Source organism: Mustela nivalis (assembly GCF_964662115.1).
Source record: "Mustela nivalis genome assembly, chromosome: 12".
NCBI lineage: Eukaryota > Metazoa > Chordata > Mammalia > Carnivora > Mustelidae > Mustela > Mustela nivalis.
Genome location: NC_139031.1, coordinates 82172003 through 82185953, shown reverse-complemented (window position 1 = coordinate 82185953; position 13951 = coordinate 82172003). Strand labels below are relative to the sequence as shown.

Sequence of the window (13951 nt, the reverse complement as noted above, 5' to 3'; positions counted from 1 at the left end):
CTGCTCTGTTTTAATATTGCCACCTCTAATTCATGGGCCATAAACAGAAGGGAGAAGTAGCAATGAAGTTAGCTTACATAGAAATCTGGCAAACTCCCAGACTCCTTCTGAATATAAACACGAAGTGGCACAACTACTTCAGTAACTAGGTTTTTTCCTCTGTAATTTACAAGCACAAATGACAATTTACTTTGGTCATAATGGGGCTATATTAAACTTCTACCCAAATAATGTAGATTAAAGACTTCATATTTATGTACTTTACAAATTGACCACATATGTTCAACAGATTATTTAAGAGTCAAGTAGAAAATAAGGTCAAAAACAAACTTTATTTATATAGGGATAATAAGGATATTAATAACTGAAATACTGAATAATTAAGCTTTGGATTGACTAGAAGTCCATGATTCACAAAGACTGTTTTATGGAAGCAGTATAAAACTACATTTGGTTATTTTTCTCAGTTCTCTGGTATTCTTCAAGCTTGCAAGGATTCAGAACACTTTAATGATAGCTTGTTGAACAGCAGTAAAATGAGATGATGTCCTTAGAAGTCAGTCTCTCACAAAAAAGACGTTATATCCAAGTTCTATCAAAGCCCCAGCCAGTAAGGCCCATAAAGGAATGAAGACATAGGACAGATTCATGGTAGTAAACTGTTCCAGTTTAGCACAGAGTGCAAGGCAGAAGGCTAATTTAAGTAACATTGCAATGAGGTACCAGGCTTTTTTTTTAATATTGTGCGATCCATGTCGAGGGTCAAAGCCAGACTTACATCGCCCAGCCATTTTCACAATCAGCATGACAAGAAGGATAGTATCAAATATCCAGACTGGAATAAATATGAGGAACCAGTTCCAAGGTGCCTTCTCATCCAGTTTCAACACCAACATGATCAAGAAGAGTAATGTGAAAAGCCAGGTGAGTAGTACTCTCTGAGCCAAGGACATTCTCATTTAAACAGTTTAAAGAGGCTGTTGCAGAGTCGAAAAAAGGAAAATATACCCTAAGAGAAGGAAAAAAAGTCAGGATTGTTTTGATACCGGAAAAAAAAAAAAAATCACTTCCATTCCTGTAAAACAAAGCTGGCTCTTCCCCACTCACAGATTTCTTAATTTTGAAAACATGCTATTCTTCTTCCTTTCAAACCCTGTAAAATTTGTAGCCACCTTTGACAATATTACATTCATAATTCCTTAGCCGATGACAAAATACAGTAAAACTTTCAGTATCAACTGGGCATAAGCTCTATTCAAAATGTCTCAAGAATAGTCTGTTCCTTTATATTGCTGTCACTCAAGTCCAAGTACTCATGACTTCATTCCTGTACTTCAGGGATATTCTTAAATTCTTTTTGTACATCTGTACATCTATAAATTTTCATTCAATTTTGAGATGTACTAAGAAAAAGCATCCACAATCAAAGTAGCGAAAAAGGAGGAAGTGGTTATCAGGTCAAGGGAGGAGAGTTTTAATAGACTGGGTAACAATTCAGATAGTAAACAGAAGTTAGGTTGTGAGGATATCATTGGGCTAAATAATACAGAATACGTTGATAATACTGGATTTTCACATAGTTTAGTCTGTGGGTCTTTTTAAATTAAACTATCTCACTGCAATTCTTATAAATACCTATTAGTCTGAATTTTTCTTTTTAGTACTACTCATTATATATTTTTTGGTTTGTGGTATAGATCCTGATTTTTTTGCTAGTTACTATCCAGTAATCAAGACCACTTAAACTTTTGACATTGTTATTACTAGATGCTATATTACTCAAGAATTTAGGCTCTTTCTCTTGCTCTCTCTCTTTTTTAAAGAATGTAGGGCTTGAATTTAGGCCTCTGAAATCAGTAGTTGGATGCTCTATCAACTGAGCCAGCCAAGCAACCAGAAGTTATTTCTTATATCCCTTATTAACTGTATCTGTCTATAGATCTGTCTTACTGACCTCTATTTCTGTTTTTCATTAGTACTCTACGACTATGATTAGATGTGTTCTAGGATATACTCTAAGATCTGAAAGGACTAGTAGTACCTACTATTCATAGATTTCTTTTCCAGAATGTTTTGCCCTTTTTTTTTTACTGCTAAAAAATCACTAATTCTTAAAAACTTGGAATTTTGATTGGGACATATTAATCTATAATACTTAGGTATAAGCATTTATTTAGCCTTCACATACAGGTTGACAGTATAGTCTATACTTGTTCAAGCTTTTTGTAGCAACTGTGGGACCATTTGGGTAAAGGGTAAGTAGACGGAAATCAGAAGCCAAACTGCAGCAGCTGGGTGAGGAGTTAACACAAGATAACAAAATGTAAACAGCTGACAATACTTTATTCCTCTGAAACACTTGGAGAAGATAAAAGATAAGACACAAAATGAGACTGAGAAAGGGTCAGGAAGAAATTTTTCAGTAAAGGAAGAATCTATGATTAAAATGGAGGGAAATAAGCCACAAAGAGGGACAGAGAGAGGACACTTGATGGAAAGAGAAAAACATCAGAAAGTGGTAGGTAGGATAGCAAAAGATGAAGGGTAGGAGTAAAAATGCAGAGAAATAAGGAAAAAGTGAAGGAACTGGCTAGGTGAATAAAATACCCAAGACTAGCATGTTTAATTAATTATATTTTAAAACTAACTTTGAGGGGTGCCTGCCCTCAGCTGGGGTCATGATCTCCGGGTCCTGGGATCAAACCCCACATCAGTCTCCCCACTCAGGAGGAGCTCTGCTTCTCCGCCCTCTACCCCTTCCCAACTTGTTCTCTCTTTTCTCTCCAATAATCTTAAAACAAAACAAAACAAAACAAATTTTGATATTCTTTGCTACACCTCTATTACTTTAAATAGTGGGCTATCATGGAGCAAGACTGTGTATCTGTTTTACTGTAAAGGTGACTAACGGATCTCCTAACTCCCCTTTCCCATGATACCCATCTGCTAGCACCTGTTTTCTTAGCTGGCAGATTGGAGGCTTCATACTGCAGTATGAAAAGCAGATGCTTTTGCTCCCAGGAAGGCTTTTTTCTCCAGGTCTCCTTTCCTGACCAAGGGCTGCTACAGTGGGATACGGGGCTGAATTTGGAAGAAGTGTGAGGGATGTGATTATTAACTGATTATAACCGATTATTAACTAAAATGGGTTTATACTGTAAATCAAGTTTGCTCAAACCTGATCTCCAATCTATCTGGCCGTTTTTGTGGCCCTTTAAAAAGTTTATGGTAATACACTTGTTTAAACACAACTTTCCATCAGCCATTGGATGAGTCAGGGGTCAAATTTTCGCATACAGCGCTGAGTAACAACTGGTCATAGAAACAGCTGCCACACTCAGCATAGGTACTTTAGGACTGGAGACGGAGGGATGATACAAAGAGCACACAGTATTGTGGCTTCAGGTTTTATAATGTGGGATGCCACAAAGTTCTGTAAGCACTTCTAATAAAATGCTCTCAAGTGGGAAGCACTATGCTGATATTTAAATAACGCCCGAAGAATTCTGGATGTTGGGCTACAACTCCAATTTTTACTTGTTCATAAATCTTCACTAATTGAAGTAATCGTACTAGTCTTCTTTCTCCTCAAGAGAAGGGGCTGCATACTCCAAAACAAAAAATTTGCTCTACTAAAGTCCTATTCGAGTTGATTACTTCTGGTACCAGGAAGATAGTTAGGTATTAGTTCATATGCTTCCTCATCCATTGTCAAAATCTTCTGCATTGTCCCACAATGGAAATCGAAAGGGCAGAGCAGTTGTGTGTGCACTCATTAATTTGCCCACGGTGCGGTCTACACCACCCCCCATTTCCTTCCCTCGTAACTGCCAGCACTCTTCCAAATGAACTTACCCTATCCCGAAGACAGTTTTGCTTATGAGCCCACAACAAAATTCCTCTAAATGAGTCGTTTTCGAAAGGCTTCTACGGCCTTGTCGAACTAAACCTCCCTTCAGCGGAACAGCGCTCTGCTTACAACTTAAATGATTCTGGGGCCTACTTGTCCCTAGAACTTCAAGACGTTCATAAACGATAAACGTCAAACGATAAACCGTCCGCCCTAATTGGGACACGCTTTGGGCCCAGTATACTTTGAGAGCTGAACGCGGTTTCTTGCACACGATCCAAAGCGCATGCAGAAGCCTGGTGCCAACCAGGTGTCTGTACGTTTGGCGGGGAGTGTAAGGAGCTGGGAGGCAGCGACAAACCCCCTGAGGTCGGGAAGTCAGCGCCGGGGCACCCGGTGGGCAAATTCACCTCGGGAGAATGCTGGCCCACTGGACCCCGGGACTCACCTGGCAGCGCCGCTGGCCGGAGAGCGGGGAGGGCCGCGAAGATCAGAAAACTCGCCAGTTTGGATCCTTGGCCTTTTCCACGCTTTCTCCTCCATTAAATCCAGAACCCGTCACATGATAATCAAGGAAAAGATCTCAGTTCCGCCTCCCCAAACCACCGCGGTGGAGGCTCCGTGTTCTACCTCAGGGCCACGCCCACATCCGGGGCAGGTTCTCACCGCCTCCGGCTTTACCCTCTCTACTTATAGGTAGAGAGGATGCCAATCTGGTTTCAGAGGCCCTTTTCCCTGAGGTAATTGGACCATTTGGCCACCAGTGCGAACCAACCGACCTTTTCTTACGTTCGGGTTCGTCAAAAAGGCGGCTATAAAAGAAGCCACTAGGCCCGCCTCTCTACCGCTACGGGCTAAGAGGAAAGTCAGTCTAAGCACAGCCTGGAGTACCCGTGGTCCCATTGGGTCCACAGACGCCAATCAGACCAACCAGCGCTCGGCTCCGCCCCCGAGGGGGGGCGCCCCGCCTCTTTTCTCGCCCTCCCCGCCCACGCGCGGAGACTGCAGGCTCCGGCGCAAAATCCTGCGGGAGAGGGGGTGGGGCGACAGCTCCGGAGGCAGCGCTCCCGCCAGCAGCCTCGTTGTGACTTCTCCGGCTCCCGCAGCGGCGGCGGCACTCGCCTCGGAGTCTCCCGCGCGCACCCCAGCCGCCTCCTAGCGGCGCGGCGCCCGCTCCTACGGTAAGAGCCGGCATCACCTCCGCGCTTGGGCGGGCCGTGTGGAGGTCGTTGGGTTCTGACAGAATTCTGGGGATGGAGCAGGACGAGGGAGGGAAGCGGTGGGCGCGATGGAGGTGGGGGCTCCGGGGCCAACGCATTGCCCTCCGCCGCCAGTGACTTCCTCGGCAGCCGCGGGCACCTGCGCGCCGGGGTCAACCGCGGTCCCTTCCCATCATTTGACCGGTGGCAGAGGCTCAGCCTCCCGCCTCCCGAGTCCGTGCAGTCCTCGAGCCTTGATGGTGAGGTGACGGGCCGAAACCCAGCGCCGCCTCCCGCCCCTCCGCCCCCTCTCGCGGCCCCTCTCCTTGGCTTCCTTCCCTTGGCGCTGTGCTGGGGGCGCGCCGGGTCTTGGAGGGCGTGCGGGGGCATCGGGTGGCCGAGCCCGGGCGTGCAGGAGAGGTCAGCTAGCGGCCGTAGGAGCGGGCTCGGGCGGAGGGGGGACTGTGCGCACGCCGGACGCTGGCTGGAGGGAGGGTCTCTGCCCTGCACCCACTGGGCAGGCAACAGTTTAGTTCACTGATTCCAGCACTGACGGCGGAGCGGGTGCTGAAATCCTCTTGGGGGCCCTGAGGGCTCTTTCTCCTCTGGAAACAATACTGCAGTCCATCAGCTTGCTTTACCTTTTCTTATTTTTATCTGCCTGATGTTGACAGCCAGTAGTATTTTGGTATTGTTCCTTCGAGTCACGACTTTTAAACTCAACACCTCCTTCTTTAACTTTGGAGACCATTCTGTCACTGACCCATCATCATCACTCTTTATTTTTAGCCTGACCAAAAAATAATAATAATAATAATAATAATAATAATAAAATTTTTAAAAAACTGCTTTATATACCAAGTAGTTTTAAAATCCGTGAATTTTAAATGTATTGTAATGTATACTTACTGTCTTTGTTTATGGTATATCCTGATTACTTTGAGGTTACTTTGTTAATTGTGTACTTGATTTTAGAGTTTTTGGTTAGCTTGAGCCAACTAGATATTTTAGGGTTTTTTTTTTTTCCCCCCTCTAAGACTTTGGGCATAGCCATAGTATTTGATCTTGTTTTTAGATAACTTTTTTTTTTAAGAAATTTGTTTCCTCCCCACGTGGATTTTTTTTTTTTTTTTAAAGCATTTTTAAAGTTGAAGGGGGCATTCTGAGAATTTGGGAACTATGCACGTTAGCCTAAAGAGCTGTAAAATGGCATAACAATTTGAAATCCTAACTTCTTGGAGTAAACATTGTTAAGCTGAAGAGAAGAAAATTGGTGTCCGCTCTCAGTTGTAGTGGTTCAGCCTCCACAGATTCCAGAGGAAAGCAATCTAGAGGTCTGGAGAGAATGAGCCATGCCTGAGACCAGACATAGGTGATTGCATGGAAATTTATTACTGGGGAAATAGCTTGACTCCCACACAGGTTAGTGGATCAGATAGTATTAAGTTAGGTGTTAGGAAGGTAGGAAGTGTGTTTTGTAACTTTTACCACTTTCTGAGAGGGCATGAAAATGTAGTAAGAGAAAAAAGTATAATGTACAGTGGGGGCACTCTTGTATAGTCAAACTTCCCAGAGTAAAGGTTTTTTTTTTTTTTTTTTTTTTAGTCCAGACTGGCAGTGGACAGTTTGTCCTAAAAATGAAGTAGATGGTCTGAGCAATTTTTGTTTAGTTATTTTTAAAAAAATATTCATTTATTTGTTTAAGTTAGCTCCACATCCATTGTGGAGCTGGAACTCACAACTCTGAGATCAAAAATCACATGCTCTGCTGACTGAGCCAGCTGGGCATCCTGGCCTGAGCAATTTTATTTTATTTTACTTTTTTTGGCCTGAACAATTTTTAAACCAAGGAACCTTTTTGCTAGTCCATATAATACAGAAGTTCAAGGAATTTGTAATTAAAAAGTCTACACTAAACTAAGCCAAAGAAAATTTAGGGTGGCATGTAGGAAAAATGAGAATTGAAAAATAGTTGGATTGCTTCCATACTATCTTGTTTAATCTTTATTATGCTATAAGGTATGTACTATGATTACTGTTCTATTTTATAGATGAGTTAACCACAACTTTGGTTAACTCATTTGTTCAAGATTTCTCAGCTAATAAGTTGGTGGAGGTGGGATTCACATCCAGGCAATGTTACAAAGCCTAAATTCCAAGCCAGTATGCTTTACCACCACAGTGGCTTCTTAGATACCTTGTACAAGGAGAATAATCAGTGGAAAATAATGCTGCAAAATCATAAACTGAAGAAGAGTATTGTACATATTGGGTAACACTTTGAGTCTCTGTATGTAGGCACTGTTGAGTATTGCTGGGGATATATGGATGGAGTCCCCTTTCCTGTCTTCAGTGGGGGAGAGAAATAAATAATGATAATACAATACAATATATACTATAAGAGAGTGCCATAGAGTCTGATTTTTTTTTAAGATTTTATTTATTCATTTGACAGAGAGAGACAGCAAGAGAGGAACACAAGCAGGGGCAGTGGAAGAGGGAGAAGCAGGCTTCCCACCAACCAGGGAGCCCAGTGCTGGGCTGGAACCCAGGACCCTGGGATCATGACGTGAGCCGAAGGGAGATGCTTAAGGACTGAGCCACCCAGGCACCCTGAGTCTGATTTAATGGAAGAGAATTCAGTTGAAGTTTAGACATACCAGTATTTGAATTCCTGTTTGGCCTTGTGACCTTTAACATGATAGTAAACCTTTCTCAATTTCAGTTTTCTCATCTGTTAAGTAGAGAAGAATTACTTCAAAGGGGAGTAGTAAGCATTAAACAGAGTATGTAAAGTACTAGCACACTGGTAAGCCCTGAATAAAGAAGACTAATATTCAGAGTGGAGAGGGGTTGGAGGAGTTGCGGAGAGCTATCTCTGGAGCCTTAAAGGGTTAAGTGGTAGTTTTTCACTGTTGGGGAAGGAGGGCATCCCACAGAGAACAGGAGGCAGGGTCAAGGACAGGAATATGGATTGTTGAGGGAATGGCAAGTAATTGTAGCTTTGTGTAAAAAGTATTTGTGAAGGCGAAAATTTAAACGGTAATTGTGTATAAATGTGGCTGGGCAAGGTGAGTATGACCCAATTTTGGCAGTTGGAAGTTGCAAACTTAGATATTAAAATTGTAGGAAATCCTCAACAGTTTGTGCATTGTTACATTTTTATGTACTATTTACCATTTAATACTTATTTCCCCCAGTGACAATTAAAACTTCTTTTCCAAACGTGTCCAACTAAGCACTTTAATTATTTCATTGCAATGTTTCATTCTAAGCTATAAAGGAAGACTTAAAACACTACAGGCATTTGCACTTAATTTGTGGAATGTATTTTGGGATTAAAAAAGAAGAATCTTAAAGTGACTGTTGTTTCCCTTAACCCTTTACCTAGTATGTAGCCATATATAGCCAGTATTGTAAACTACCCTTTGATATATGCTGACTGCCTTTTCTGAATCCAAATTTGAGACCTAATGATGGGACAGAATGTTTTAAATTGGGGCTGTTCTTTAAAAATCTGAGAAAAAAACCCACTTGTGTATCTTCCCTTCAGGTTACCACAGAACCATAAATAACTTTCATTGGATTTATAAATGTAGATCACTTCATGACCAGAATTATTTGACTAAGTTGAAAATATTAAATGCCATTTAGGAAGGCTGTGTTTTAATTCCAAATTGTTAGCCTCATACAAATTGCTAAAAGGACACAAAATATAAAGATCAGTTTTCACGTGAGAAAAACAGACTGCTTCCTAGAACAGGTAGTTTTACAACACTAGTAAAGAAAATATGCTGGACTTCATTCTGAGTAGTGAACAGGAACTGGGCAGGAAATGGCTGTGGCTGAACCACTACCTGATAATAATCATAACATGATTGAATTTGACATTTAATGAGAGGAAGTAAAGAGAGGGAAAAGTGCACTGTATGCAGCTTTCCAGTTTCAGAAACAGTGGGAGAAAAGGGCTGTTAAAAGTGTTTCTACAGAAATTATGAAGATGTGGAGCAGGCACTGATATTTGTTGCATGAATGAAAACACCTTAATAAAACATCCTGTAAAAGGTCTGTTACAGATAGTAAAAAGCTTAAAGTTGCATGGCATGAGTTTTGGTCCTCTGCAGACTTGGGTTCAAGTCTCAATTCTACAGTCCATCAGTTGTGTGACTTTGAGCTCATTATGTAATCTTTTTGAGGTTCAGTTTTATTTAATCATAAATGGAGATATTTACTGTATAAGATTTTGAAAATTAAATGAGCTAATGTACATAAAGCCCTTGACACATTGCCTGGCTTATAAGACATGTTCAGAAAATGGTTGTTGCTGTTATTTGACTAAGTTGAACAGGTGTGTTTGTTTGTTTGTTTGTTTGTCTTAGTGGAGATGAGCAGAGAGGGAGAGCCAGAGAGAGAATCTTAAGCAGGCTCCACGCTGGGTGTGGAGCCTGGCACAGGGCGTAATCTCACAACCTGAGATCATGACCTGAGCTGAAATCCAGAGTCTGAGGCTTAACTGACTGAGCTACCCAGGTGCCCTGTACAGGTCTTTTGTTTTTGTATGTGTGTTTTGTTTTTAAATTTGATTCTCAGATACAGTAAAGAAAGCCAAAAAATGGCAAAGAAATAAAACCTTAAGAGGAGACAATAGGATATTATACAGGCAACAGGCAGAGTTGAATTAAAAATCAAGTCATTGCATGCTCGCTTTGGCAGTATATATACTAAAAAGTCATTGCTGCTACTTACAAAACAACAGAAAAGATAGGAAAGAGCTTCATATTCTCAACTTTTTTTTTCCTGACGAAAGTAGGTCAGACTCATTAAACCAGGTAGAGTAAATAAATAAGGTTTTGCTACTCTATTAGCAATAATCATGCCTCGGATAAACCTCACTGGCCTTGATACTGCCACTGCGCAAGGCTTAGGTTTTGCTACTCTAAATAACAATAAAAAAGAATACTGAAATTGGATCTCTTGTACTGTGAGTTTAGTATATACACAGAAAGGGGCTTTTTTCTTCAAATCACTTTGCCACATTCTTATCTCTGAAATTCTTTTAACAGATAAAAACCATTAATTTTACAGTTATAGAGAAGGCTTTTAATACAAGTAATCTTGGGAGATAGAGCAGGTTAATTTAACTACATGTATTTCACAATTATTGATTCTCTATATCCCATTGCCTACTATGTATCTCTTGGGCAGTGAATGTATCATATATTGGAAGGTAAACCTGTCTTCTTGTTCCCAAATCTGTTTCTTCTCTGTATTCCCTATCCTAGTGAATAGTTCTTCTATCGTTAAGCCAAGAGTCATGGAGCATCTTTTCTTCTGTACCTTTCATGTCCATTCGGTAAATACGTCTGGTCTTTGTCTTTATTAGCTATCCATCTTCTAACTATGCCCTGTCCTGTCACCCATCCCTCATTGCCACTGACTTACTTTAGATGCTTATCATTTTTTCTCCAGGTTATTAATAGTCTCCTTGGTTTTAATTTAGCCTCATATTAACCAGTTCACACAGCTTCCTTCTAGAATGATGTTGCTGAATACTAATATAGTCAAATTAAAATTATATTCTTAATGCCAGCACATGATGATAGTTAATAAATATTAGATCCTTCAGTGTATCTTGAACTTAAGATAATACTAAGTGACTTGTATACCTATACCTAGAGTTTTCTTTGTGGGAAAGGTTTTAACAACTACTTTAATTTCATTAATAAAGGGCTAGTTTCTTTCTTTATTTGTTTTTGAATGAGCATCATTAGTTTCCATCTTTTTTTTTTTTTTAAGATTTATTTATTTGAGAGAGTGAGAGCATGAGCAGAGAGAGAGGGGAGAGAGTCTTAAGCAGACCATGCTGAGCACAGAGCTAGACTTGGGACTCCCTCTCAGGACTCTGAGATCATAACCTGAGCTGAATCCAAGAACTGTATGCTTAAGAAACTGCTCCATCCAGGCACAGCAATTGTTTATCTTTCAAAGAGTTTGTCTGTTTAATCCAAGTTGTTAAGTTGGCATGAAATTGTTCATAATATTCTCTTATTATCTTTTTAATGTTTTAAGATCTATAGCTATGTTCCCTCTTTCATTCCTGACTGTTAATTTGTGTATTTTTTCCCCTTTTTTCCCTTTTCAGTTTGGCTAGAGATTTGTCTATTTTATTGCTAGTCAAAGGAACAGCTTTTGGTATTCTTCATTGATTTTTTTCTTCTCAATTTCACTGATTTCTGTTCTTTATTATTTTCCTTTTGCTCTTTACTTTGCATTTTATTTGCTTGAGTTTTAAAGGTCATTATTGTCTTCTGATATAAGGGTTTAATGCTATAAAATTTCCTCTAAATAGTGCTTTGGCTGCATCCCATGAATTTTGATAGGTTGTATTTTCATTTTTAATCAGTTCAGAAATCCTTGCTGATTTTATTTGTGATGTCTTCTTTGACCCCAATGGTTATAAATGAGTATGCACATGGAAATTTTTGGGTATTGATTTCTGATTTAATCTCACTGTGCTCAGAGAATATATGTTGTGAAATTTGAAGCATTTCGAATTTATTGAGACTTGTTTTATGACCCCAGAATATGCTCTGTCTTGGTAAATGATTCATGTGCACTTGAAAAGAAAGTTGGGTGGAGTAGCTGTAAATGTCGGATCAAATTGACTAATAGAATTGCTCAAGGTTTCTCTATCCTTATTGATTTTATGTCTACTTGTTCTAGCAATTTTGAAAGAACGGTATTGAAATCTCTAAATATAATTGTGGACTTGCCAATTTCTGCTTATATTTTCATCAGTATGGCTTCATATATTTTGAAGTTCTGTTACTAGATTGATTTATATTTAAGATTGTTGTGATTTTTTTAATAAATTGGATCCCTTTATCATTGTGAAATGGCTGTCTTTATTTCTGGTAGTATGCTTTGCTCTGAAATCTACTTTGTCAGTATTGCCTCTCTAGCTTTGTTTTGATTGATATTAGCGAGGTGCATCTTTTTCCTTCCTTTTACTTTTATCCATTTGTGTATATTTGAAGTAGATTTCTGGTAGGTGGCATATAGTTCAGTCTTTGTTTTTTTATCCAGTTTTCTAATCTTTGCTTTTTAGTTTAGACCGCTTATATTTAATGTGATTATTGATATTGTTGGGTTTAAATCTACTATCTTGCTATTTGTGTTTTATTTGTCCCATCTGTATTTTTGTTTTTGCTCTTTGCCTTGTAATTTGTATTACTTGAGCATTTTTTATGACTCTTCCTTTGTATCTTTTTATTATCTATAGGTTTTTTTTTTTTTTTAAGATTTTATTTATTTATTTAACAGATCACAAGTAGGCAGAGAGGCAGGCAGAGAGAGAGGGAGAAGCAGGCTCCCTGCTGAGCAGAGAGCCTGACATGGGGCTCCATCCCAGGACCCCGAGATCATGACCCGAGCTGAAGGCAGAGTCTTTAACCCACTGAGCCACCCAGGTGCCCCTTTGGGTTTGTTTTTGTTTGTTTTTAGTGTTTCAGTCTATTTTTGGGTAAAATACCACCTCACGTATTATATAACAGCCTTATAACACTCTAGTTCCATTTCTCCTCATTCTTGTGTTGTCATACATTTTAGTTCTACATATGTTTAAATCCCACAATATATTTTTAGTTTTTTAGCTTTAAATGGTCAATTCCCTTAAGTGGAGTTAAAAATAATATTTAGGAAAAGGGTTCTTATTTTAACCATATTTGTCCCACTTTCAAGCCTCTTCCTTCCTTTGAAATTCCTTTTCCATCTGGTATCATTTACCTTCTCCCTGACTGATTAACTTTAGCATTTATTTTAAGCTGAATTACTGCTGGGAATTCTTTTAGCTTTTATATGTCTGAAACTACCCCCTTCCCCTTTTTGGTACTTCAGTTTTCAAATGTATTTTTGCTGGGTAGAGAATTCTAGATGGGCAGTTTTTTCTTTAACAACTTTAATGATAAGACTTTTATGATGCTGCACTATCTTCTCACTTGCATTTTTCTGACATGAAATCTACTGTTAATGGTTATTTCTTCATACTAAAAGTGTTTTTTGTCTCTAGTTACTTACAGAATGATCTTTTACTACTGGTTTAAAGCACTTTTATTTTGATATGCTTTGGTGTAGTTTTATGTTTCTTATACTTAGGGTTGGTTAAAGTTCTTGGATTTGCAGATTTATTATTGTCTTCAAATATAGAAAAATTCTCGCCATTATTTTTTCAAATAGTTTTTATCTCTTCCTTCACTCTCTCCTTTCATTTTGGTACTCCAGTTACACATACATTGATGAATTGATAATTGTTTCACACCTAAGTGATACTGGTTTTTTTTCTTTTTTGTTTTTTTTTATCTCCCCCTTGTTTCAGTTTGGATAATGTCTATTTCTGTGTCTCTAAAATTACTAACATTTTCTTGTACAGATTTCTAATCTGCTGTTAATCTTATCCATTGTATTCTTCTTATTAAACATTGTATTTTTCATCTCTAGAAGTTTGATTTGAATCTTGTATGTATCTTCCATGTCTTTCCTTAACAGTGCTCATGCTTTCTTCTTTTACTTTCTTAAATATGTGGATTCTAAATAGATTTTTTAAAAAATTATGATTAAAAATACATCTCATAAAATTTACCATCTTAAGCATTTTCACCCTTTTTACTTAACCAGGCTGTGAGTATTAAGTATATTCACATTGTTGTGAAATAACTCTCTGGAACTTTTTCATCTGATAAATCTGAAATATCTCCTGTTTTTTTCCTTACCCAAATCCAGATAACTACTCTTCTATTTTCTGTCTCTATGAATTTGACTATACTAGGTATTTTATATAAATGAAATCATATAGTATTTATCTTTTTGTGACTGGTTTATTTCATTTAGCATAATGTCTTCAAGA

General features: G+C 38.9%; 2 protein-coding genes across 6 annotated transcripts in view; one reads left to right on the top strand and one right to left on the bottom strand.

Annotated features, from left to right (window-relative positions):
* Window positions 1-313: 313 nt before the first annotated feature.
* Window positions 314-4722, bottom strand: TMEM60 (transmembrane protein 60). The gene is made up of 2 exons (XM_082691933.1): window positions 4299-4722; window positions 314-1009 (listed from the first exon to the last, which is right to left on the bottom strand). The coding sequence occupies exon 2, from the start codon at window positions 957-959 to the stop codon at window positions 558-560; it is 402 nt and encodes a 133-aa protein (XP_082548059.1). The 5' UTR covers window positions 960-1009; window positions 4299-4722; the 3' UTR covers window positions 314-557.
* Window positions 4723-4816: 94 nt separating this feature from the next.
* The window catches only part of PHTF2 (putative homeodomain transcription factor 2), a 120211-nt gene continuing 111076 nt past the window's right edge, over window positions 4817-13951 (top strand). For 4 of the 5 annotated variants that reach the window (XR_014300840.1, XM_082691893.1, XM_082691892.1 and 1 more), the window contains exon 1: window positions 4832-5031. The gene's annotated coding sequence lies outside the window, so the exon portion shown is untranslated. Of the gene's footprint in view, window positions 5032-13951 lie in introns of all 5 variants that reach the window. The other variant, XM_082691889.1, reaches the window with a different exon arrangement.